At 39.6% G+C, this 23,007-nt stretch overlaps 1 protein-coding gene across 1 annotated transcript in view; it reads right to left on the reverse strand.

The window, feature by feature from the left end:
• The window catches only part of LOC142410233 (mucin-5B), a 44,896-nt gene that overhangs the window by 16,309 nt on the left and 5,580 nt on the right, over positions 1-23,007 (reverse strand). The window contains exons 5-25 of the mRNA XM_075502356.1: positions 21,593-21,726; positions 20,963-21,188; positions 20,045-20,170; positions 19,164-19,281; positions 17,756-17,894; positions 17,051-17,152; positions 15,934-16,003; positions 15,552-15,689; positions 14,240-14,404; positions 13,281-13,375; positions 11,623-11,749; positions 8,192-8,444; positions 7,103-7,155; positions 6,611-6,711; positions 6,158-6,309; positions 4,155-4,293; positions 3,310-3,420; positions 2,373-2,552; positions 1,741-1,977; positions 672-828; positions 354-482 (exon numbers count right to left, since the gene is read on the reverse strand). Coding sequence (XP_075358471.1) covers positions 354-482; positions 672-828; positions 1,741-1,977; positions 2,373-2,552; positions 3,310-3,420; positions 4,155-4,293; positions 6,158-6,309; positions 6,611-6,711; positions 7,103-7,155; positions 8,192-8,444; positions 11,623-11,749; positions 13,281-13,375; positions 14,240-14,404; positions 15,552-15,689; positions 15,934-16,003; positions 17,051-17,152; positions 17,756-17,894; positions 19,164-19,281; positions 20,045-20,170; positions 20,963-21,188; positions 21,593-21,726 — 2,952 coding nt within the window. The remainder of the gene's footprint in view (positions 1-353; positions 483-671; positions 829-1,740; positions 1,978-2,372; positions 2,553-3,309; positions 3,421-4,154; positions 4,294-6,157; positions 6,310-6,610; positions 6,712-7,102; positions 7,156-8,191; positions 8,445-11,622; positions 11,750-13,280; positions 13,376-14,239; positions 14,405-15,551; positions 15,690-15,933; positions 16,004-17,050; positions 17,153-17,755; positions 17,895-19,163; positions 19,282-20,044; positions 20,171-20,962; positions 21,189-21,592; positions 21,727-23,007) is intronic.

Here is a 23,007-nt window from a genome sequence, read left to right on the forward strand (position 1 = left end):
ATCCCAAAATGAATGTGATCTCAGTATGAATGTTCTTTATATTACCAATTATTTTTCCACGTCCTCTTTTTCCCTCTCTCCCAAAAGTTTTAATTAACTCTGTTTGCCAACAGATAATTAATCTTTGCAAATGTAGACTAGATGACCTTTTATCTCTCCCCAGATTTAAAGGCAACAGGCAAATTATGCTATGAATAGCACCTTCATACAGGGAATTAGCTCAGGCAAGGCATGGTCAATGAGTTTCTGGGGCAAATGGGATAGCCTTTCAGCAACCTTGATGCTTAAGACATTTAAAACCAGACTAATAGCTTCAACTCCCATAAACTGCATCAAAGTCAAGCAAGAATTACCTTCTAAACTGTACAGCAAGTTCCCACACTTCCCTTGTGGGTTCCTGCAGGTCTTTAGACAAGGGGCTCCACAGGGTTTATAGAACCACTCATGTTTGTCAGGTGGATTGTAATAATCACAGAACACAGCTGGAACAGAAGAATAAAAAACCTCCAAGTCTCAGACACTGGGCAGGGGTTATTTTCTAACTCTTGTAAACAAGAGCCTGTTATGTCACCCATGCACAGAAATGTCAGAATTCTGCTATTCTTTCTCTCCCATGTGCCTGACTGCATGGAGCACTGCTTTTCTGTGTGCATTTTCAGTGCAATACTTACGGCAAATGGCAGGTGTTCTCCAGTCGATACAGACACCAGCTCTGCTACAGCTTCTTGAATAAGCAGCAACTGAGGTACAAAAGCATTCACAGTCTCCCACACTGTCACAGCCACAGAAGTCAGAAATACAAGATTCATAATATGGTATTGGGTTCACCTATCAAAATACCAACAGATCTGTTACCACAGATGTACCTGCTGCACTGTGTTTTAATCAGAGAAAGGGCTCTGAATTTCTACCATCCACTGGCAGTTTCTCTGGCAGAACCAAGCTGAGTCTGTGACAGACTGGGGTTGTCATGAAGGAACTATGATATTTTACAACAGGTAGTTTTCTATTTTCACCTGCCTGGTTGAATTGGACTCTAAACCTTCTCATTCTTGTGTGTGTAATACTGGCATTTATGCACAAAATCTCTTTCCAGTGTAATTTCTGCAGGACTAAACTACCTTGCTTTGGGTTAGCACAACTATATAGTGTGTGCATTCTCTAACTGAGGGAGAGTGATTGAGTATCAAAGGAAATCCTATTTCCACTGAACTTCACGTCTCTTGTGTTTTAACCTGTGCCAACATGAACTAACCAAGGAAATTAAGCCAAGTTTGCTTTTAAAATGGCTTATTAAACTGCACTGAAGCTTTGTATAGACATTCTCATTAAGAATTAGTACCCTTGTTTCTGTTTAGATTAATTCAATTTGTGTCTAAAATAAACCAAATAATTAATCTCTTTAGGTTATTCGAATAAACTTTCCCAAGGATCCCCATACAAACAGTCCTACGCTAACTTATCTCTAGATTTTACAAACTGATACCTAACTTTTTACTTCCGGTGGCCAACTATTATCCTCTTTGTCTTCAGTTGCCTAAAACAGGCACTGCTGTTTCCTCGATATTGTGCAACAGGATTCAACTGGCATAGATGTAAAGTGAGGTTTTGTGAGAGGTAGCCCTTGTACTCGAGGATGCTGTGTAATAGCCTTTAACAGAAAAAATTTGTGTGCAAATGTGCTGCATAATAGCAACAAATACCAAGTGTAAACTACTGAAGATGAGACAACAAGATTACCTTACTGTGACAGGCTTCAAAGATGTTACTCTTAATGATGCTGCAGTGCTTCTGTCCCAGGACAGACTTGAAAGGCTGATCGGCACACAGGTCTGTCATGTTTATATTTGAGCAGGTGCTTGTTATTTTCCAGCTGTTTCCAAACTCCTGGATGCTCATCTCCACAGACTGCCCTCTGGTTGTGAAGTCATTCCTTGAGCGGCCATCAAAGTCCCCACAAAGGCCACAGACTTTTCCCTGGGTAATTTGAGTAGGCACAGTAAATGGTTTGGTTATTTTGAGTGCAGCCCACTGGTTGACAGAAATAGACTGTTGAACAGGCCAAGACAAAATAGCTGCAAATTTCTAAACAGCCATCAAAATACAGCTTAGAAAAAGCTGGATTTCAGGTGACAAGATCACTCTGTTAGCCCTCCAATACTGCAAAGTGTCTGGCTTTACTTCTAGTTCCAAATATTCTGGAGCGTTTCATACTGACTGAACAAAGATAAAACACAAGACATGGCCTGCTTGCTTCTTCTTGTCCACTGAACCGAGCACTTTTCCAAGCCCTGCTTTTCAAATTGGGGCTCCAGTTCTGCATGCATAACTTTGAGTTTGAAATCATAACTCTCTGTCCGTCTCATACCTACCTGGAAAGACGGTGCCACGTGAACAACAACAGTAGTCTTCTGGTCCCACATGAAGTTCATCCCTTGATTTGTTTCAATCACAATATAACCTCCTCTGAGATCCACTTTGTAATTCTTCTGAGCTCCTGGATCAGTGGCTATCTCCTGAATTCTTCCTTCCAAGAGCCTAATTTCACTGCTCTACAAGGACCAGATACATTGCATGGAAGGAAACTGAATAGAAAACTTAGTGTAACAGCACTGGTATTCTGTCTCTTGACTTTCATCTTATTTTTCTGTAGTCTTTACACTACATCTTGGTCTATCACCAGACATGTGAGCTACAGACAAGACCCACTGAGTACAATGGGAAACGTCTCCCCTTGCATGACAAGTCTTACCTCACAGCCACAGAAATTGGCCTCATTCTAGATGAAATCTGTTCTGCTGGCACAGCAGCTCCTGAGTGCAAGGGCAATCGTGCATGCTGGAGCACCCCTTGTCACACTGCTTTGTTTCACCATCCCCTCACCCCCCACCATGGGAGAAATCTCATTTGTGTATACTTTGGGGAAATGCTAAGCCTGAGATGGAGGAAAGAAATTCTTCCCTCTGTGGTTACATCAGCCCTGTGCTCAAACCATGGTACAGAAACATGCTCCTCTAAAAACTTTACCATCATTCCTATACCACTAATGTCACAGATGCAAATACACACACACGCACATACATAGAGTGCTGTTGACTCCCTGCATCTATCCCCTCACCTGCAGAAGTATCCAGCCCTGTTAACACCAAATACCTAAACCTTTCCCAGCTTGCCTGCCTCTGCTTTCTGGCTGTTTGACTTCCATAGGTACTCTCTAGCAGCAACTGAGTTGGAATATCAGGGGATACTACACTAACTGCAACAAAATCAAGACTACAGCTCCTCAGTTATAACCAATTCTAGACAAACCTCAAAAATCAGTGTGATCTTTAGGGAGCAGATGGAGAGTGACTTCCCACAGGCATTGTTCTGAATTACAATTCGGAAGGTGCCAGCATCCATGTTATTGGGGCAAAAATCCTTAGAAAAATAGATAATGTTGTATTAGATCTTTTCAGGCAACTAGACCAATCTTAAACATTTTCAGGATCTCTAAATGAATGACACTTCAATCTGACTTCTGCTATTATGTCACTTTTTTATTTACCAAAACTCTGGGTATTTTAGAAGAATCTAGTGGCAGCTGACCTGCTGGCAGGTTCATACTTGACCAGGAATTTCAAAGAGAAAAGTTAAGGAAAAAACCTGAGCTTTTCATAGCACCAGTCCAGTAAAAATATTTTTTCTTAAAATTAGCAAAGCCAACTGTAATTTGGGGACAACAAAATGTTTCACTGAGTACTGTCTCATTACATGCAATGAGTATACATGAGGCTCACACATTAACCTCTACATGCTTCTGTCACAACAAAAATACTGTCAGTCTTGGATGGCTGAGAGAAACTTAGCTTTTCAACACCACACCAATTCCTTTCCCTTGCAGATGCTGGAATTACATCAGGAAAGGGCTGTCCAGTCCCGGAGTTAATCATTTAGGATCACACAGTGCCCTCCTGTGACACTTCTGAGGGTTAATTGCTTTGCTTTTATATGGAAAATCTCTCTGTATCTGTTCTAGGTACAAGAGGAGGGGAGTAGGCTCTGCTCATTAGTGTTGACTACTTTGCATGGGATAGCCCTTTAATTACTCAGACTGAACCCTGCAGTGTAAGCTGTGAAAAGCATATGGATAGGAAAGTGAACAAAACTGATACCTGAGCTAGGATATAGTCACAGTCTCCCAGGAAATCAAACTTCTCCCCATCAAAGCTCATGTAATGCCCGTTTCCATACACAGTGCAGGTTCCTTTGCAGGGATTGTCTGTGCAGTTCCACTGCCTTTTGTTACAGGTGCTGGGAGGCAAAATGCAAAGAATCACAATCTTTGTATGAAGTGTGTTTTTTCCTTAACCCCAAACTAGGGCTGAGTAATTCGAAGGTTTGTCTTTTGTAGTACTTCAAAGAAAGCAATCATCTCTCACTCTTCTAGGCTTATCCTCTCAACTGTTCTGAGGCCATGCCTTGAGATGGCTTACTAATCAGAAAGTTCATGTTTACTACCAAGACCCATTTGAACTTTGTCTATTTTTATTCTTTTTTTTCCTTCAAATACCTTTTAAATCATTAAGTCCTGGCAGAAGACAGTGGGGATTTAGGAGGTAAACTCAAGGTGAAGAGCTGAATATTTCAACCATTTCTGAATAGTAATCTGTGAGGTACCATGTGGTCAGTTCTATTCCTGACTACAGTGGTGTAAACCAATATTATCCCTGTCTTCCCTTGTATATTGGGCCTGGCTGAGACGGAGTTAATGTTCCCCACAGCAGTCCTCATAGTGGTGTGCTTTGTATTAGTAGCTAGAAAGTTGTTGATAACACAACAGTGTTTTGGCTACTGCTGAGCAGTGCTCACACAGCACCAAGGCTGTCTCTCCAACATTCTCCCCTCACCAGTAGGCTGGGGGTGGGCAAGATCTTGGGAGGGGACATAGGCAGGACAGCTGACCCAAACTGACCAAAGGGATGTTCTAACTCATATACTCAAGGGATATTCTGCTGAACAACAAAAGCTAAAAGAAGGGGGGGGTGGGGAAGGGGGGCATTCGTTATTACAACGTTTGTCTTCCAGAGCAATCCCTATGCGTACTGAAGCCCTACTTCCCGGGAAGTGGCTGGACATCACCTGCTGATGGGAAGTAGAGAATAAATCTTTTATTTTCCTTTGCTTCCACATGCGGCCTTTGCTTTTGCTTTATTAAACTGCCCTTATCTTGACCCACGAGTTTTTTCCATCTTATTTTCTTTCCTCCACTCCATCCTGTTGAGGAGGGGAGTGATAGAGTGGCTTGGTGGGCAGCTGGCATCCAGCCAAGGTCAACCATCACACCTTGACAAACTTTACCTCCAGTTTAGGGGGACCACAGACAGAAAATTTTAGTTGTTGTACCCTTGACACAGAGACTGCAATTTTTTCCCATGTGTCCTGTTCTCATAAGAAAACAAAGCCCTCACAGCAATAAAGCCTCTTAATGGCCTCTGTGATATCAACAACTGCTTATCAGGGTTTGGCTTCACATGTTAAACTTGATTGCTTCTACCAGTGGTGATCAGACCAAAGTGTTTCTGGCCATTATTTTCTGTGCATCCACTTGGCAGGACTGTACAGTCTCATCCTCACTAAATAATGAGTAAGGATTCAAAGCATTTTACCCACCATGATCAGTAACAACACTGAAGTCTATGGAAGAGTTATACCAGCAATTGGAGCAACTAGAGCATACATTTGTCTTATTTGAGAGCTACGCACCTGGAAGCACTGCAAGTCACTGGAAGATCGTTGTGATTCCTCCCTTCTCTAAATTCAATCCTTTTCTGGGGTTCAGCTGTGCCGAACAGACACAGACTCAGTTCTCCATTGTGGAATGACCAGCCACAGACCAACCTGGATGAGGCTGGTACTTCTAAAGCTGGTGGGGAAACAGTTTGCAGAAAAGGATGGAAATCGTTTGACAGAAGATCTTGGTACTTGTTGTCCCCAAGTGCAGGCTTGTGCAGTGTGTTACAGAGAGGAAATGTTTTCCCTTTTATTTTTACTAGAAGCCTGATGGCTCTAATGATGAAGATAAAGGCTTCAAAATACGTCCTGCCCCATGGGCGCACTATGCACTGACAATTTTAACAGCCTTTGTTATAAAGCAAGGCTCCCTGGAATAACATACCATGTGTTGCAGTCCACTTTGATGGTTTCCGCAGGTTTATAAAAGTGTCCTCCATAGACACATGGGCATTGATCTTTGGGAATACAACCTCCACTGCCATCCAATACTAGCCCATCAGGACACATGCAGCCAGAAACACATTCTGTGACATACTGTGTATATAAAGATACAACACAAGGCAACTCGTTAATGCACAGAAAGTAAAGGGAACCAGCAGAAGTGCTATCTCTGGATGCCAAACTTTTGGATTTTTTTTTTTAAATCCCGTAACTGTAAGTTAGTGACAATCAAACTACAAGTATCACAGCTACGTGGGTAGCTATAGCTGCTGTGTTATCAGTAAAGTAGTTGGTCTGTGAACAGCGTAACATGTTACCATCAGCGTTTGTTAAGGACAATCATACATGTGCAGTCATGTTGTCCCATGCTCCTTCTAGGAGCTGAAGTCCTTACACAGTGCATGTCCTGTGTCTTACAACTTTTCTGACACTCTGATCCAATCGCACCAGGACCCGCAGAGCTGCAGTTGAAGTAATACATAGGAGCTGGGCAATCTATAGGAGGAAGAAAACATTTTAGGAAGGTAATTTAGTGAAAACAATAAGGATGCAGTCAGCAACTGTAAAACAGAATGGAGCATTTCAGAGGATAGCATGTGTGTCTCATTTACAGTTTCTATTAGCTTTTGCTTCTGCCCACCAACAGTGTGGGGAGAAGGAGGCAGATAACTTCTAAGCTTTGGGAAATATCTTCATCGTTTAAAGAATTCAGCAAGTCTGGTGACATTTTTACAAAGACGACAGCTATTATCAATAACCAGCACATTTCAGGGAGAAGGCGAAAATGTGCAGAATACTGAAATGTTACAGAAAGTGAGAGAGAACACAGAAAAACATTATGAATACTAGCTGACACCATAATGCCATTATTTAACAAAAATCTCACCTTTTACCAGGACAGTTTCTCCAATGCAGTCTAATCTTCCTTGAATGCATTTGCTAAAGAGATTCCATAAAATGAAACACATCAGCTCTTTGCACATTTCTCTCTCACTAGAGAGAAAGGCACTGCAAAGCTTCACTAGTCACACAAATAACAAATTCCTATCAAAATGAATATTTGGTACAGTGATCAGGTTCACAGACATGAATTACCATCCCCAGAAGGAAGATTAAGACACCTAGCTCTTAAATACTCTTCCTTCATCTGCCACTGGTTTACTGTGTGTTTTCCCTAAATCAAGGTTTTCCTAAGCATCTATTTTCCACTCTGTGAGATGAGACTAATACTTTCTTAAATAAGAGATCTCTTAAATTACTAAATGAATCTGTGTTTATAAAATAGTCTAGAATCCTCAGAAAAAAATATGGCAGTTGGAAGAGAGAGAGAGAGAGAGAATATGTAGACATCTAAAGATACAAATAAATTGTTTGAATAAAACAGTCTTCCCCTGGTATTTGTTTGCATTGCGGCCCTGAACCGATTGACAATGAGAAAATGACCATTGTTTTTCACTGCAGATGCAAATTAATTATGTTATTGTTAGTATTTCGCCCCAAATTTCTCTCTCTTTTTTACAAAACTCAGTTTAAAAACTGAGATTTTGGTTTTTTTTCCTGGACCATTCTTATATTTTAAATAGTCTTCAGGATGGTGGGTTGGAGGATGTTTTTCACTTTGCTTTTTGATTTCAAAGCCAGAAACTCCCCCAAGCCCCCTTTCCTTTAGAAAACTTCCTCCCACTGTATATGGATATTTTTTACACAACAATGAACTTTGCATAGAGATAGACTGTAAACATTACTCTACTTAAAATATTTTCAGGTTCTTGTTTGCTAGCAGGAATATAGGATCTTAACCTTTGCTGTGGCTGCACTTCCTGCCAGGGGAATATTTGCTTTGGTACAATCTAGGAGAAATTTGTCATTATTCCTTATGGTAAAATGACACTATTTAGGGATTAGAGCAGGGACTTCCCCAGTGAGCCCTGATGTCCCCCAGGTATGCAGCCTTTGCATAATCAGAGCAGCTTACCACATCAGTTTGTCCTCTTGGAAGGAATTGCCAGGCTGAACAATCCTGCCTTTGTAGTAGCAGGGACACTCATCTGGAGTTACACATTCCTCCTCGTCATTAAGGTAGGTCCCTTCAGGGCAACCACAGCCCTCCATAGGAGCGATCTGAACTTTACACAGCGGATCAGGTTCATCCAGCGAGCGGCAAGACTGGTTACAGTACTTCACGCTATAGTTATAAACCATAGTCTCAGGACACTCCTCAGAGGGATCTTTGCAAGAGAAATAAAACGGATGTATGGCCTTCTCTGTGCAATCATCGCTCATGCTGTTAATGCAGCTTTCTGCACGTTGGTAGCCATAAATGTGCTTTTTTCAAACTAGAAGACCTAGTCTCCCAGTGGTCTGGGGGAAGTCTGCTCAGATAGCCTAAACTACGTGACACTGAATATTGAAATACTCAGCAGGGTATATCTTGACTGAATAAGGGTATCAGTATAATTTTGTAATTTGTACAATTTACATTTCTATCTTATGCCAAGAACTGAAACCAATAACTTCTGACTTGTCCAATCAGTATAATTTTGTAATTTGTACAATTTACATTTCTATCTTATGCCAAGAACTGAAACCAATAACTTCTGACTTGTCCTTGTAGTTAAAAATTAATTTTCTGTCCTTTACTAATTATTTATTTGGCTGGGAATAATTTAAGAAGTGAGCATACTTTGTAAGGGGTAAATTTTGATGTTAAATGGGCATTGCCAAGGAACTCTACTAATCATTTAATGCTACCAAAGAAAGTGTGTTTGAATTCTCATAGATATCTTGAGGAAAACTCTTGCTGTCATCCTCCGGGGAAATGAGAAACAGTTTCTAAGACATCTGGGTGGACCAAACAGTTAAATACCAAAATCTAAAGAGCTCAGCTGACCCTGTAAGACAGTGAAAAGCTGATTAATTTTCACAGGCTACCAAAAAACACCTTCAAAACTCTGCCGTAAAATCTGCAATAGTGATCCATAGGGATAACATCAAATTTTATCAGAAAATATCACCTGCATTAAGGCTGTGTTTTTTGAGAAAGCCTGGCATCCAGATTCCTCTGAAATTCAACAAGAACTGGGGATCTAGTAAACTTGGACCTCTTTCTAACTCACATGCACAGATGTAACCCTACAGCTGTTTTTCAGATACAGACAAACGTACTAGAAGGTACAGGGCTGTTGTTCATGGGCAAGTGTGCTAATCAACCTTGCAGCAATGTTATCACCATATTGGCAATAGGTTCCATGCTTAAACAAAGCTCTGTATGGTTTTCCAGTCCATGACCATAGTACTCTTTCTTAGATTAGTTAGTGTGCTAGGTTTGTGTACCCATTCAAAACCACCACCTCCACCAAAAAAACCCAGTTGGTTTCCTGGTCTTAGCTGGAGCAGACATGGTATCCCATGTACAAATCGGGCAGGCCATATTCTCCTACTTTACAGGCATACTATGAAGATGCAGCAACTGGTATTTGTAAATCAAAATAGGCCAAATAAGAAAGATATTAATAAAGATGTTGAACATGAGGTTACATCAGATTTACCTGAATGGGTGTCTCAGTTGTTAGCTATTAATGCAATAAAAGAATGTGTTTACTTTCTCCTTTTAATTTTTCATAGAGGAAGAAGATCAATTTTGGTAAAGCAAGTTCTGGTAAGAAAAAGGTTATTTGATTATAATACTCATGATCACAGATTTGTAATCTTAGATTACATACATCACAACTGGAGGCATGAGTGCAGAGAACATGAGCATACCAAAGACAGCTTCAAGTTAACTTGCACAAGGAGCACTAGAAAAACAGTGCCATGACTTAGCAGAGGCTACTAACCCCAGTGGTCTTCTGGGTAACCAGTAACTCAAGTAATGGTTCGTGCTTCCACTAAAGATTGTGTCATGTACACGCACTGCCATCAGTTAGCTAGTAGGGTTTACTTATTTCATACACTCTACTGACTGCAATGTAGACATCCCATTAGGATATAACCTGCCTTGGATGCTGCCTGCAGCCCAGCACAGCTGGACACAGCTGCAGAAGCTGGAAGAGCCTTTCCAAACCCCGTAATGGGACAGACTACTGAGAGTGACTTTTCTGGTCCATTTATTCTTTCAGTCATGAATAGCGCAACCTTCTATCTTATCACAGGCATGTTCCCGAAAGATTATTTCTTCTTAAATAAGGCCTAAAATGATTGTGTTGATTAAGCCATTAGCATTTTTTTCCCAAGGTTACTGCACTGTTTGAGTCAATGTTACCTACTGTGCCATGAGTCCACAGATTTCAGTCTAACCCATGCTGCGAATCTGTCTTGCTTTGGCATAAAAAATGTCAGTAATTCTATGTTGATAACAAAGCTTTCAATAAACAGGGACTGTGTCTAGTACATAAATCTGCATGATTCTAGGATAATTTGCTGTGGACTACACTGTGTTCCCTTTGAATTATTTCAGCACAGGTTTGTTAAATTGTTCTTACTGCAATCTTAAATGCCTTTGACAAAGCACCATACCGGTTACATTGTTTGTGTCTATTAAATATCGCAGCTAGCTTCTAAGTCAGGCAATTAAATACATCATAGCTGCATCAAAGCTGTATAAAAATAATTGTTGTTATGTTTCCTGTTCAGATGTGTTATTAGTCAAGAAACCCATACATCTATTTTCATGTTGATATTGGCAAATCTCACTTGAACTATCTGATTGTCAATGGAAAAATGGAAATGTTGAAGTAAAATTCAGAAGCTGGGACTTGTGAGTTTTATTCTCAGCTCTGATACCATCTCATAATAAATTCTGGCAGTGCCAAAGAAAAATGTATACATATGTGGACTCTGAACCCAGTCTAAATCCTTAGTGACAATGTGTATGTCCAAGAAACTTTTATTCATTTGTTAGACAGTCCTGAGCTGCAAATGCCTGTAAACACTTTCACATTCTCAGATATCACCAACATATATTTATTAAAAAACATTACTATTTTACTGTGACATGGAAAAATGCAGTTAATGAGAGTGATACCATTTGTATGGGCAATACCTGAGACAAGAGGGCTGAGATGAACTGCAAAAAAGGTATCAGAATTACATTGGGAGGCCCATGTGTTCGAAACTAACCTAAATGCAACTCCTTGTTGTGATTTGATTAATACACCTTATACACTTTTGCTTCTCTGAGTACTGAATTCACCTAATATTTCATACAATGAACGTGCATAGTAAGAGCATGAAGTGGACATGAACTGATTTTGGCAGGCAGAAGTTTTTTATAGAATATATGCTTATTCTATTTTTCAAAGACCCACTAAGTTGATGACTAAGCACAAAAGATACTGACTGACACAGATTGGGCTCTCCTGAAGCTGTTCCCCCATATCCCTACCCAAAGTATTTTAGGATGCATACCACAGGTGCCCTGCCTCCAGCCCTTCAGGGACACGCCTGCTGCAGCACAGTCTCTGGAGTAAGTAGAGAGCACGCTACACAGTGCAACTTCACTCTTCTCAGCATTACAGGTGTCATACATACATTTCTAGGGGACAAAAAAGGACATGGGTATTATTATGCCCAGCTCACAGAAGAAACAGGGAAACATATAGCAATTCAAAAAGTAGTCAACCAATGTATTTTTGAAAAAGTATTATTACCAATGAAACTTAATTTGTAATATATCTAAGAGAAAATGTATGCTAATGAAATACTATGCAAACATGAGAAATAGGAAATCAATTACAGTCAAGTAACTGCAATGACGTTATGTCTAACACTCATGAATAGATGAATAATAAGAATATTAAGGGCACCTATAGTTCATTAAAGCACTAAGAAATGTCTATGCCAGCCTCCTATGAGGATGTGCGATCTAGGACATGTCAAAGTATGTCATCTGAAAACATATAGAACTGAAAACACTGCACAGCGATGACTGGCACTTGTGTACTATCTAGTGTGTAGATAAGATACACTGAATTAAGTGACAGGTGCATAACAGAAGATGGTTTAATAGGGAATCATATGTAATGACATTGAAAGAATTAGTTAGGTAAGTATAAAGGGGATTTATACTTTATAAAGTTCAAGTTCTTTTAATTGGGTGGCTGGACAGAAGAACCCAGATACAGCCAGTCACTCAAGAACAGTAGGGTCATACTGCATAGATGGTGACTTATCCTGCCATTACTGTTGTCATGGAAAATGCTTCCATGAATCATGGTTTAAAATCTGATGAGATCAGCAGGAGTAACAGACATATTAATAAAAAACTGGTTATTACTTTTCCTTAATTGAAAATTGCAAATTCCTATTTTACTTATGATTAACATGAATTCTCAAGCAGATATATTGTCTGAGGGAAACTTGGGAGAGGTAAAGCATAAGGCATATTTTTAAAGGTCCTTGAAGACATATTAAATTTTAGGCAAAATTTCAGGCTCAGGTATTTTCTCAGTAAGTTGTATCACACACATCCCCTACATGAATTTTCTGCGTTTTTGAAGAAACTCCTTTACTATTCACATAAATGCGGCAACTCTCTAGCTCAGCCAACTTCCTCAACAGCATTATAGAGCTGTACACCAAGGGTACTTATGGGCAGCTTCTTGCATTCTAAATACGATGAGACTAACATGATTCCACAGTAATAAATGGGATATAAACAATGTAAATATAGTATACATTCTCCCCCCAGACATGAATTTTAAACCAAGTCAGAGGGAATCCATTGGGCTGAAAAACTCTCATTTTAATTCCACACAGAAATATTGATTTGGCTTTTCAAAGAGTGAACAGTTTTCAAGAACAGTAAACCCATTTTTTCCTATTTTGTTTCTGGATCATGCAACAGAACTGTCAGTGATGGCAGTTACTTAATATTTTCAGGGCTGCAGCCGAAAAGGCCCATCGTATCTTGCATAAACTCTCATTTTGTTATTTTTCTCATCAGCATGGGTGAACTTTGCAAACAGGCATTACTGTAAACTATTTCACTCCCCTAGGCCAGGCTACCTTCATGGCAGATCAGTCTCTGGAGTAGATTAAACCACCCATTTAGACCAGTGCCTTACCTTGATGTACACAGAAGGGTCTACAACAGAATGGCAGGCAGCAAACACACTGCTTCTATTAGACAGAAGAGTACACCAATGCTGGGCAAATTTTTCTGAAGTGGGAAAAAATATCATTGTCCATAGTAAATTAAATCACATTACTATCTAAATGAATACTCTTATCAGGTATTACACAGAACTAGAATGTCCTGAAATGTTCAGAAAATGCCAGAAGGAAATACGGGGCATTAACATATCAAGGTGATAAGCATAGTTGGATGGGTAACCAGCCATCTCCCTAAAAGAAAGGTTTCACCTTCCAAGTACTAACATTATTACTGTGGCTGTATTTGCAGAACATCCACAAAAAATCCCCATTTTAATCATTTTCCATCAAACTTTCCTAATTCTTTACAGTCAGGCAATTCTTTATAGTCAAGCAATAACATCAAGCATGTAGTAATCAGTGAGCTGTGTGGCTATGAGCTGCAGCTTTAATTACATGTGGCAATACCTAGGAGAGTACAGTCTGAATCCTATATACATCCAAACCCAGTCAAAGTGAGAAACCAGACAGGGCACCTAGTACAGTACAATGCTTGCTGAAGTCGGTACTGTTGATAAGTTATTCTTTTTGACTTCAGCACAGCTGTAACAATGTAGATTGGATTAAGATCTTGCCCAAATATTGACAACCAAGTATGCTCTGCCTTAAGCCTAAATTGTTCTCATTGATGCTGTGTGTGCTTTTCAAGTGATCAGTGAAGAATATGTTGGCTCTTTCTCTAGCAGTGCAGTCTTTTTGTTTTAAAAGCAAAGCTGTCACCTTAAAGACCTGCAAAACCCAATGTGTTCTCGCTAGTAATAGCCTCAAAGGCAGTGGCTTTTGATATTTATGAGATTTCTAAAGCTTTTTTGGTTATCTGTCATGTGAAAATTATTTAGCACTGATAATCCCGTGATGAAAAGCCTGCTACCTTTATCCACACTGTTTGAACAAGGATCTTCAAAGCTGTCCTCAACATCAAAACAGCTGGCTCTAGTTTTCCATGAGTTACCAAAAGCAGAAGCTGAATCTTCCACAGCTCCAGTAACTGTTCTGAAGTCATCAGTCTGGATGTTATTGAAATTTCCACAAAGACCTTTTGTGGGGAGCAGAAAAAAGGAAAGGAAAGGAAAGGAAAGGAAAGGAAAGGAAAGGAAAGGAAAGGAAAGGAAAGGAAAGGAAAGGAAAGGAAAGGAAAGGAAAGGAAAGGAAAGGAAAGGAAAGGAAAGGAAAGGAAAGGAAAGGAAAGGAAAGGAAAGGAAAGGAAAGGAAAGGAAAGGAAAGGAAAGGAAAGGAAAGGAAAGGAAAGGAAAGGAAAGGAAAGGAAAGGAAAGGAAAGGAAAGGAAAGGAAAGGAAAGGAAAGAAAAGAAAAGAAAAGAAAAGAAAAGAAAAGAAAAGAAAAGAAAAGAAAAGAAAAAGAAAAGAAAAGAAAAGAAAAGAAAAGAAAAGAAAAGAAAAGAAAAGAAAAGAAAAGAAAAGAAAAGAAAAGAAAAGAAAAGAAAAGAAAAGAAAAGAAAAGAAAAGAAAAGAAAAGAAAAGAAAAGAAAAAAGAAAAGAAAAGAAAAGAAAAGAAAGAAGAAATCACTACATGAGTGGAAAAAGGAATGGCTTCTAGATGAACACTCTTAGCTCTATAATGAACCTTGCCTGAGAAAAGCCCATTTTCCTTCAGAGACTTCCTGATGTTCCCACAAATCAGACAGGACCCTGTCTTTAGAGAGTAATTATTATTTTTCTGCATTACAGTAGCACTTAGTGATAGCACAGAGATTGGAAGCTGCTTAAATGTGCTTCAGTAAACACTGACAGACAGAGAAGTGCCTTCCCCAAAGGCTTATAAGCAAAGGAAATCGCAAAAGCAAAACAAAACGTGTTGGAGAGACAGGATGTAATCCCATTACGCAGATAGGATATAGAAGCACAAAAAACTTAAATGATGTAAACAGGAGATCGGTGGCAAATCCAAGACCATAGTCTGCATCTCACAAGTCTCTGATGAAGGCCTGCTTTTACAGATAGAGTCTAAAAGACCTGCACACACTAAACATCAAAGAGATTATCTAATTTTCTTCAGCAAATTGAAGGGTTTAGCCAATGCTTTGTTTCAGAAAGGTTATAGATTTAACCAGGGGTTCTAACATATCAAAACAATATAAAATCAAATAATTTGTTCACTTAAAGTGATAGACAAGCAGCTATAACTCAGTTTAAGGGCAAACTGAAAGAGCATGATGTGTCCTACCAGATGTGCGATTCTGATAAGAATGATCAACTGTTATGGAGAGCTGCATTACTGGTTTCATTTGCACTCGAACCCATACTCCAGTTGAGCTCAAGATTTTGATGAAAAATGTAGAGGGTCTGAAGATGGTGATGCCATCTAAAGAGGAAAAAAAGAAAAAAAAAGATGTATGCACCTGCAAATCTTTATGAAGCTGAATAAACAGGAACTTCCGTTTACCAGTGCGTCCTGTGTAACACAGGAATTCCCAGGGAGTCCCAGACCTAGTATCCACCTAAGTCAAATGACCTAACAATGAGCAGGATCATGTTCTTTTCAGAAAGAACATGATCTGTAAATAGATGGAGGCTAGCCTGGGGAAGATGTGAAGAAGGACATTTACCCTTGCTTACTGGCAGCTTCACAATGAAATTGTTCATGTAGATATTTCCACAGGAACATATTTTTATAGTCTGCAGGGAAAAAGAAAAAAGAAAAAGCCCACAGTAGTGAATGCATATGACGTGAGACAGACAACAGCAACCTGACAAGCCTCATTAAGCATTAAGAAGTAGTGTCTTCAAAACTTGATCACCTCTGGTGTCAATGTAACTCAGTGTCTGGATGATGTACAGTAACATAGAGCAAATCTCTAGGCCATGACAAAAAATGAAAAACCCTCTCCATAAGCAACAGCTTTGACTGAGTGCTCTCACAGACCTAAGAGGTTAGTTATCTTTCTGAGAACCACATGTGAGATGTTACGTGTAGGTTTGGGTCCATCTCATTGGAAACTTAACATACCCAAAATGAGAGCTGTCTGACCCAAATTCCCTCAGTAGTCAATGGAGGGAGACAGGCCCCTCCAGAAGAACACCTCATACCTTAGGTGGGCTGACTTGTCCTTTGGAGATCCCCATCTTCCTTTATTGACTGTAGAAGGAGGTTAGGATGTTGGATATCCTAACAACGTTAGGACTGCACCAGTTAAATACCTGGTGGACAGAATGAATCTGTATAACTTTAGGAGTGCATAAATACCAGCCCTAACTTGGCTTCCACTGAATTCAGTTTGAATCATGCCATAACCTTCAGTAGGAGAAGCCTCTGGCCTTCATTTGGAAAATTCTGCTACTTCACTCATTGCATTAGGAAAAATGTCAGGAATTAGAACTGTTGTAAAAAGAAGGGGATCTTTTCTTGTAGAAATCTCAATCTTTCAAAAAGAAACAAGTGAAAAAGTTTGAAGCCATAAAAAAGAGAGGGAAAGCCGAAAGGATAATTTTTAGCCATCTACCGCTAAAGAAAATGGAAAAGCCAGAATCCAAAAGAACTGGAAAGGAAACAACTATCATAGAACAAAACCAATAAACACATGCACCGCATCATCTGCTGGTATTAATCTTGCAGTCTCAGGACTGCAACAGACCAAAATGAGTCCACAGTGTCAGAGAAATCCCATCTTTGAACCTAAATAAAAGTTACATATTAAGCATCACTAATTAAAGAAAGTTACTTACCGTTCTTCCTAGTGTGACTAATACATTCTTTAAACAAGTCATTGTCTTTGATGTCCCACACTGGATGATCTCTCCAATCACCACGAATGTGTCATCAGCATTCTGAAAAGATATGAGAAAAGGGATGTGCAGACATTGTTAGCATGTTACATGAAGGGAGCTAGAAGAGAAAAAAGGTGTCTCTGAAAAGGCTAAAATGGAATAATGAAAGAACTGGGGCATTTAATCTCTAACAGCAAACTGCTTTATTTGATTGCCAAAATCAATAATGTTCATTGCATTTCCTCTGCACTCTGTTTCCTTGCTATCAACCTGTGGATCACATATTTACAGACAGTCACATGGAATTCAATCTTTTTGCAGGAAATTTTGCTCATCCACTTCCTTTTGACAGTCTTGCATGAAGAAAGCTTCAAGAGAAATGCTTAAATCTACACTAATACATCAAATAAGAAAAGTAATTCATTAAAAAAAAGAAGATGTAAAACTATGTTGAAGCTGCAAAACTTTAATGCGAAACATCAACCAATTGACTTGCAATCCATTGCAAATGGGAAAATTTATGGGGTTTAAGACTGAGCATATTTTGAAGTGCTTTGCTGGATTGGTTCCACTTAATTAAATTAAATCATATAAAGCTCCAGCACAGCTTAATGCCTCATGCTACTCAAGAGATTTAGGAGTGAAATGGGAGATTGTTCATACCTTAGCTAAGACATAATGGCAGTTGCCATGAAAATTGAATCTCTTATTATCGAATGTTGTTATATGGAATCCTCCATCTATATTGCAACTTCCAGAACAGGGCAGAGAGATACAGCTCCAGTGGCCTCCTTTGCAAGTACTGTACAAAACCCAAAAAGGAGCAGTTAGAATAAACATAGCTTTAAAGGAGCAAAGGTGAGATAACATCTGTATCTGAACCTGCACAGATGACACCCTCTTTGTCTTTTTAGCTTGTTATTTGGCTGCTTATTAAATCCCTGTGGGAGGAATACTTTATATTACGCCCTTAAAGTGTGAAGGTTGAATGCCTCTTAATGAGAGTTAACTGCACTGGGCTTCAAACTAGCTCCTTCAGAGACACACTGACTTGATTAAGCAAGAAATGTTTTTCAAGGCCTAAATTGTTTACTTGACTTTTTAAAGAAATAAAGAAAAACCTTTTCAAGCAGGCTCTTGCAACATTTTATGTTACTGATGCAACTGTTCAGCAAGTTGCCGATGCAACTTTTCAGCAACTAATTGTGCAGGACCTGAGATAATGCGCAGTTACAATTCTTAGAGCAGTGCACACAAGAGAAGAACAGCCCAGCCACATTAGCTCAGGCTTTGTGAGGAGTAAGTGAGGATGTGGCTGGGTGGGAACCACCCAGAGTCCATCAAGTTCAGTTCTTCAAAACTGCAGGTTTTGAGGAGTGTTTTCTCAAAATGCAGGAAATATTCTATCCAAAGGGGTTTGCAGAACATCTGGCCTAGCCCACCATGCACCACAGCATATTTCATTCCTCCCTATAGTAAAGGTTAGGCCTATGGTCAGGAAACGATGCTGTGTCACAGGAGGTCAAATAACATGTATGACTGTTCATTCACTAGATGGATATCAGAGTAAGAAATAAAACTGTTTTGAAAATAATATACCTAAGGTCTTGCCACCATTCACTAGTGCAGAGTGGAGATGGGTTAAAGCTACAGGGTTTTTTCTAAATCAAATCATTCTCAAGGATCAGGACTTTTGAGATCCAGGCCTTGAAACAGCCTTTTGTAGATCTAGAGGTGGTTGGAAATGTAACTCATTGACATGGTATGACTCCTTGCCTCACTTCAGTAGCCAATGCCTCTGAACTAACGCAAAGAGTCTCATTTTTCTGCATTCTGAAATCTTGAGCTCAGTTTTTGCTGGCAGTTCCAAGTGAGGTTGGTAACTATGTGAGGTTGAGGACTACCTCTATGTTTTCCTGTACCTTTGAAATTCAGACCCAGGTTTTGCATTATTATTTAAGACAAATGTTAGGAATAGGGAAAAAAAAGGAGAAAAAACCAGAATGCAGCACATCGATGCTCTGAAATAAATGCCACTGCCTTGTTAGTGCAATCAAGTTCACAACAGTACCAGTTTTGGCAGGGAGTGGAGTAAGTCCCTCCAGATGAGTAGACTTTGCCTTGAAACATACAGGGGCAGCTGTCTCTGGGGATGCATTTTTTGCCACCGAGGTCATCAAGGATAGTTCCTGTTCAGACACAATGGCTAGTTAATATTCCTTTGGTGAGTCTGGGAAACACCATCAAGGAAGATTAGAGTAAGGAAAAAACTCTGGAGTATTCGGCATTTCTGTAAATGAATGGGATATGTTCTAAGGAAAACACCACACCAGGCCCTTTCAGGTGTTAATGGATGGGAAATATTTCTTACCAGAGCTCAAATGAAAGCAATGCAAACCCAAAGAGTATCTCTGCATGTTACTGGAATTTGTCACTGCAAGCAGGATTATCAAGTGCCAGATTGCAAGGATGTGAGCCAGTTTCCAGTTTCCCTCCTTTCCTAATAGTGAATCTAACAGAAATCAGATCCTTATCTTAGCCTCTACTTCCTGTGCAAAATTACACCCGCATATACCTGGCAATACATTTATATCATGTGTGACTTAAGCTATAGCAAGACCTAGCCTCATAACAAGGAGGCACCTCACCAGACATCTTCACTTGCATTCTTACTGTCTAGAGAACACCTCTCCTCTTTTCACATCTGTATCATTTTTTTCTGTCTAGTCCTTAGAAATCTTTCCCTCCCCTCCTCCAGTGTCAGGATCTTGAATCTTTAGAGGTCTGGTTCTTCCAAGAAGAAAGTTCTTAAATTATGCTAGAAGAAACAGTTTATTCATTGGTTTTAGTGTAAAATGTTAAAGAAAAAAAATTGCCACTAACTGAAAGGGAGCAACCTCCCTCTTTGTCCCTTGATATGTGTGACCCATTGGAAGAAGTGAACTCCCTTACCAGGAGGACAGAAACAGCCATCTGTACATGGGGCTTTACAAATCTTGCTCCTTTCTGGGTCAGCGCATGTGTCAGCACAGGAGTTTCCACATTCCATGTACTCCATGTTGTTTGGGCATTCCTGATCTGCAAGACCAAATGAAAATGGGGCATGTGAATGATGTATTTATAAGAGCTCTCAAATCATTGTATCACTACCCAACTCCTTCTTCTTCCTTTCCCCCATAACTTGTAGCACAAAACTTTCTATCCAGATGTGTCATGTTTGTTTAACCTCTAAAGGAACCTTTTATAGTCACTTTTACTTCATCTTTGGAGAAAGCAGTACTGCTGGGAAATATGAGTTATTTCACATTATTTTCCTAGCTCAAGGTTGGCTGAAGTCATGATACAAGCAAAGGACACTGGAATCATTTATGGAGTCATAATAGTTTATTTTTGCCTGAAGCATTAGTCATTCTGGCATTAATTTTCTATCCCAATCCACACCAGCAGATTGGGAGAACTACCTGTAGCCTTCCCCCTGGATTTACAGTGATTTCCTGCTCGGTAGCTGCAACTACTGAGTATGAAAACACAGGACGAACACATTAGAATTCTCAGTGACTTCTTCTGACTAGATGTCAGCATTTGAAACAAGGCTATTTATGAGTCAACTATGCATGGCAAAATTAAAAAAAGAACTGGAGAAAACTTAGCCATAAGGAGGAGGGGGACAATATTAAGATATAGTTCTAATTTAAGGAACAAAATTATGTTAAATTTGTAGAAGCTTTTCCATTAACAATGTTTCTGTCAAAGTACTTCTACAAATTGATTCACAGTAGTTAACAGAGCTCCTAGCTTTGCTTGGCTGGGATCAGAATACATGTGTATATGTCTAACCTGAAAGAAATCTCCAGAGCAGTAGTTACTTACAGCAAAGTTCTTTGGTTCTCCATTCCCCAGGGTCTCCCTTCCTGAGGACACAGTCTCGAGAATACTGGTTTAAAGTGCTGCATATGCAGCTGGAAACCAAATCAGCGTCAGAAGAATTAACTGCACAGTGGCACATATCCTCTGTGCAGGTCTCTACGTAGTCATCAAATGCAACCACTTTGGGACAGTTTCCAAAACGGGACATAAGTTTCTTGCATCTTTTTTTCTGTGAAAAATAAAAGAAGGAAAAGAAAAGCAATACTTGACATTTTACCAACTTTTTAGGTTTATGGATGTGCATCCCAATTTTTGATGACACAATTCCAGGGTCACAGGATAATTCAGGTTGGAAGGGACCTCGGGAGATTATCCAGTCTAACTTTCTGTCATGAGGTTCTGTTTTCTTGGACTAGAAGCTGTAACTCAATGGTGCATTTTCCCACTATCTATTTCTTTAACATTATAATAGGATATTCTTTCAGCTATAAGATCAACATTTTGCTCAGATTCATGGGTAGACTTCTGAAAAATTCAGTTCAGTGCATGCTCTGTAATTAACACTTGTTTCAGCACAGTGTCTCCAGGGCTGTTGTTCAGGAAGGTTTATACTCCTTGGCCACACATACTTACATATTTACTGCATCTATCGTCTTCCCTCCTAGGATGTCTTCCAGTGTGGTCATCTGGACTCACGTCAGCACACTTTTCTGATGGATCCTCTACTTTGTGGAAGTTCCCAAACTGCCTCGGATGCATTTTATACCCTGCAAAATCCCCAGATGCATCTGAGTAACTGCCTGCAATTCTTTAGATCAGTTAATGGGCTATAAAGATGCACTCAATCTTCGGGCTCCAAGGCAGTATGCTCTTCACCAAATGCCCAAATTTAACCACAGCATCCATATTATAGCCTGATGACAGCCTAATAAAACTTCTGTTGAGCTAGAGCCAGGAATCTGGCACACTTGTATCAAGGCCTGCTATCAGCCTGGGTGCTTATAATCACATGAGACTCTTGACCTTTCTATTACACTTCATCACAACCAAAGACTTCTGTTAGTTACGGGTGTGTTTGATCTTACAGAGTTTTATATTTGCTTGTGTAATGGTCACACATTTTAGTTTGCCTTCTACTATCACAACCTAAAGTACAACCCTAGGTGCATATGTTTGTAATCATCTGGAAATCTATTACTTTTTACAGGCTAGAGAGGATGGGAAGAGGGAGCAGGAGGAAGACAGGCACACAATACATGTATGTAACCATTACACTAGCTAGAGGGGTGCTTTTCCCAAAGCATTACCAGAAATTTGATCTTGGATGTGAGAAATCTTCCTGACAAAGTTTGAAATTTACATATTTTTATGGAGATTATGCATAAATTGCCATTCTCTGATGTTTTGGGTTTTTTTTTAAATGGTGTAATAGACAGATTTCTGACCAGGTCTATTGTCCTACACTGGCTGAGTCCCTTAACTAAATGCAGGCCTGAGAGAATGACTTCCACAAAAATGTTGTTTTCAACTTTTCTGGAAACAGCAGCCCTTCTAAAGCCCTGAGCTGTTGGAGCCATGTGATTTGCCAAGGATCTCAATTTAAATTAAAGAATATAAAGAATAAAATTTCAAGAAGAACTACTCCATGCAGAAATGGGATTTTTCTTCCCAATGATTTTTTTTCCTCAAGAGAAATGAGTCTGAAAGTGAGAAGAAATTTTGGACCTTCGTGTGAAGTGGATCTTAGCCTGGGCAGGCAGACTGACTGCTACCTGCTCAGCCCAGGGAGAAGGATGTGTTCAGAGCAGAAAGGAGGGACGTGGGAGGCCACCTGGTCCCTGGGTGTGGGAACCTGTTATCTGCAGAACCAGATGCATAAGAATAAAACATGCCTGTTTTTCTTAGAGCAATGCTTCTCAGTAGCAAACTGTTTCTTCAGAAAAATTTGAGTCAGCTTTAGTTTTTACCTATTGCATTTGTGAAGTAAAGGGCAGAAACATGACTAAGATGCATCCAAAAACTTAATATGAAATATGAAAATCTATCAC

This window comes from Mycteria americana, chromosome 5, assembly GCF_035582795.1.
Source record: "Mycteria americana isolate JAX WOST 10 ecotype Jacksonville Zoo and Gardens chromosome 5, USCA_MyAme_1.0, whole genome shotgun sequence".
Classification (NCBI taxonomy): Eukaryota; Metazoa; Chordata; class Aves; order Ciconiiformes; family Ciconiidae; genus Mycteria; species Mycteria americana.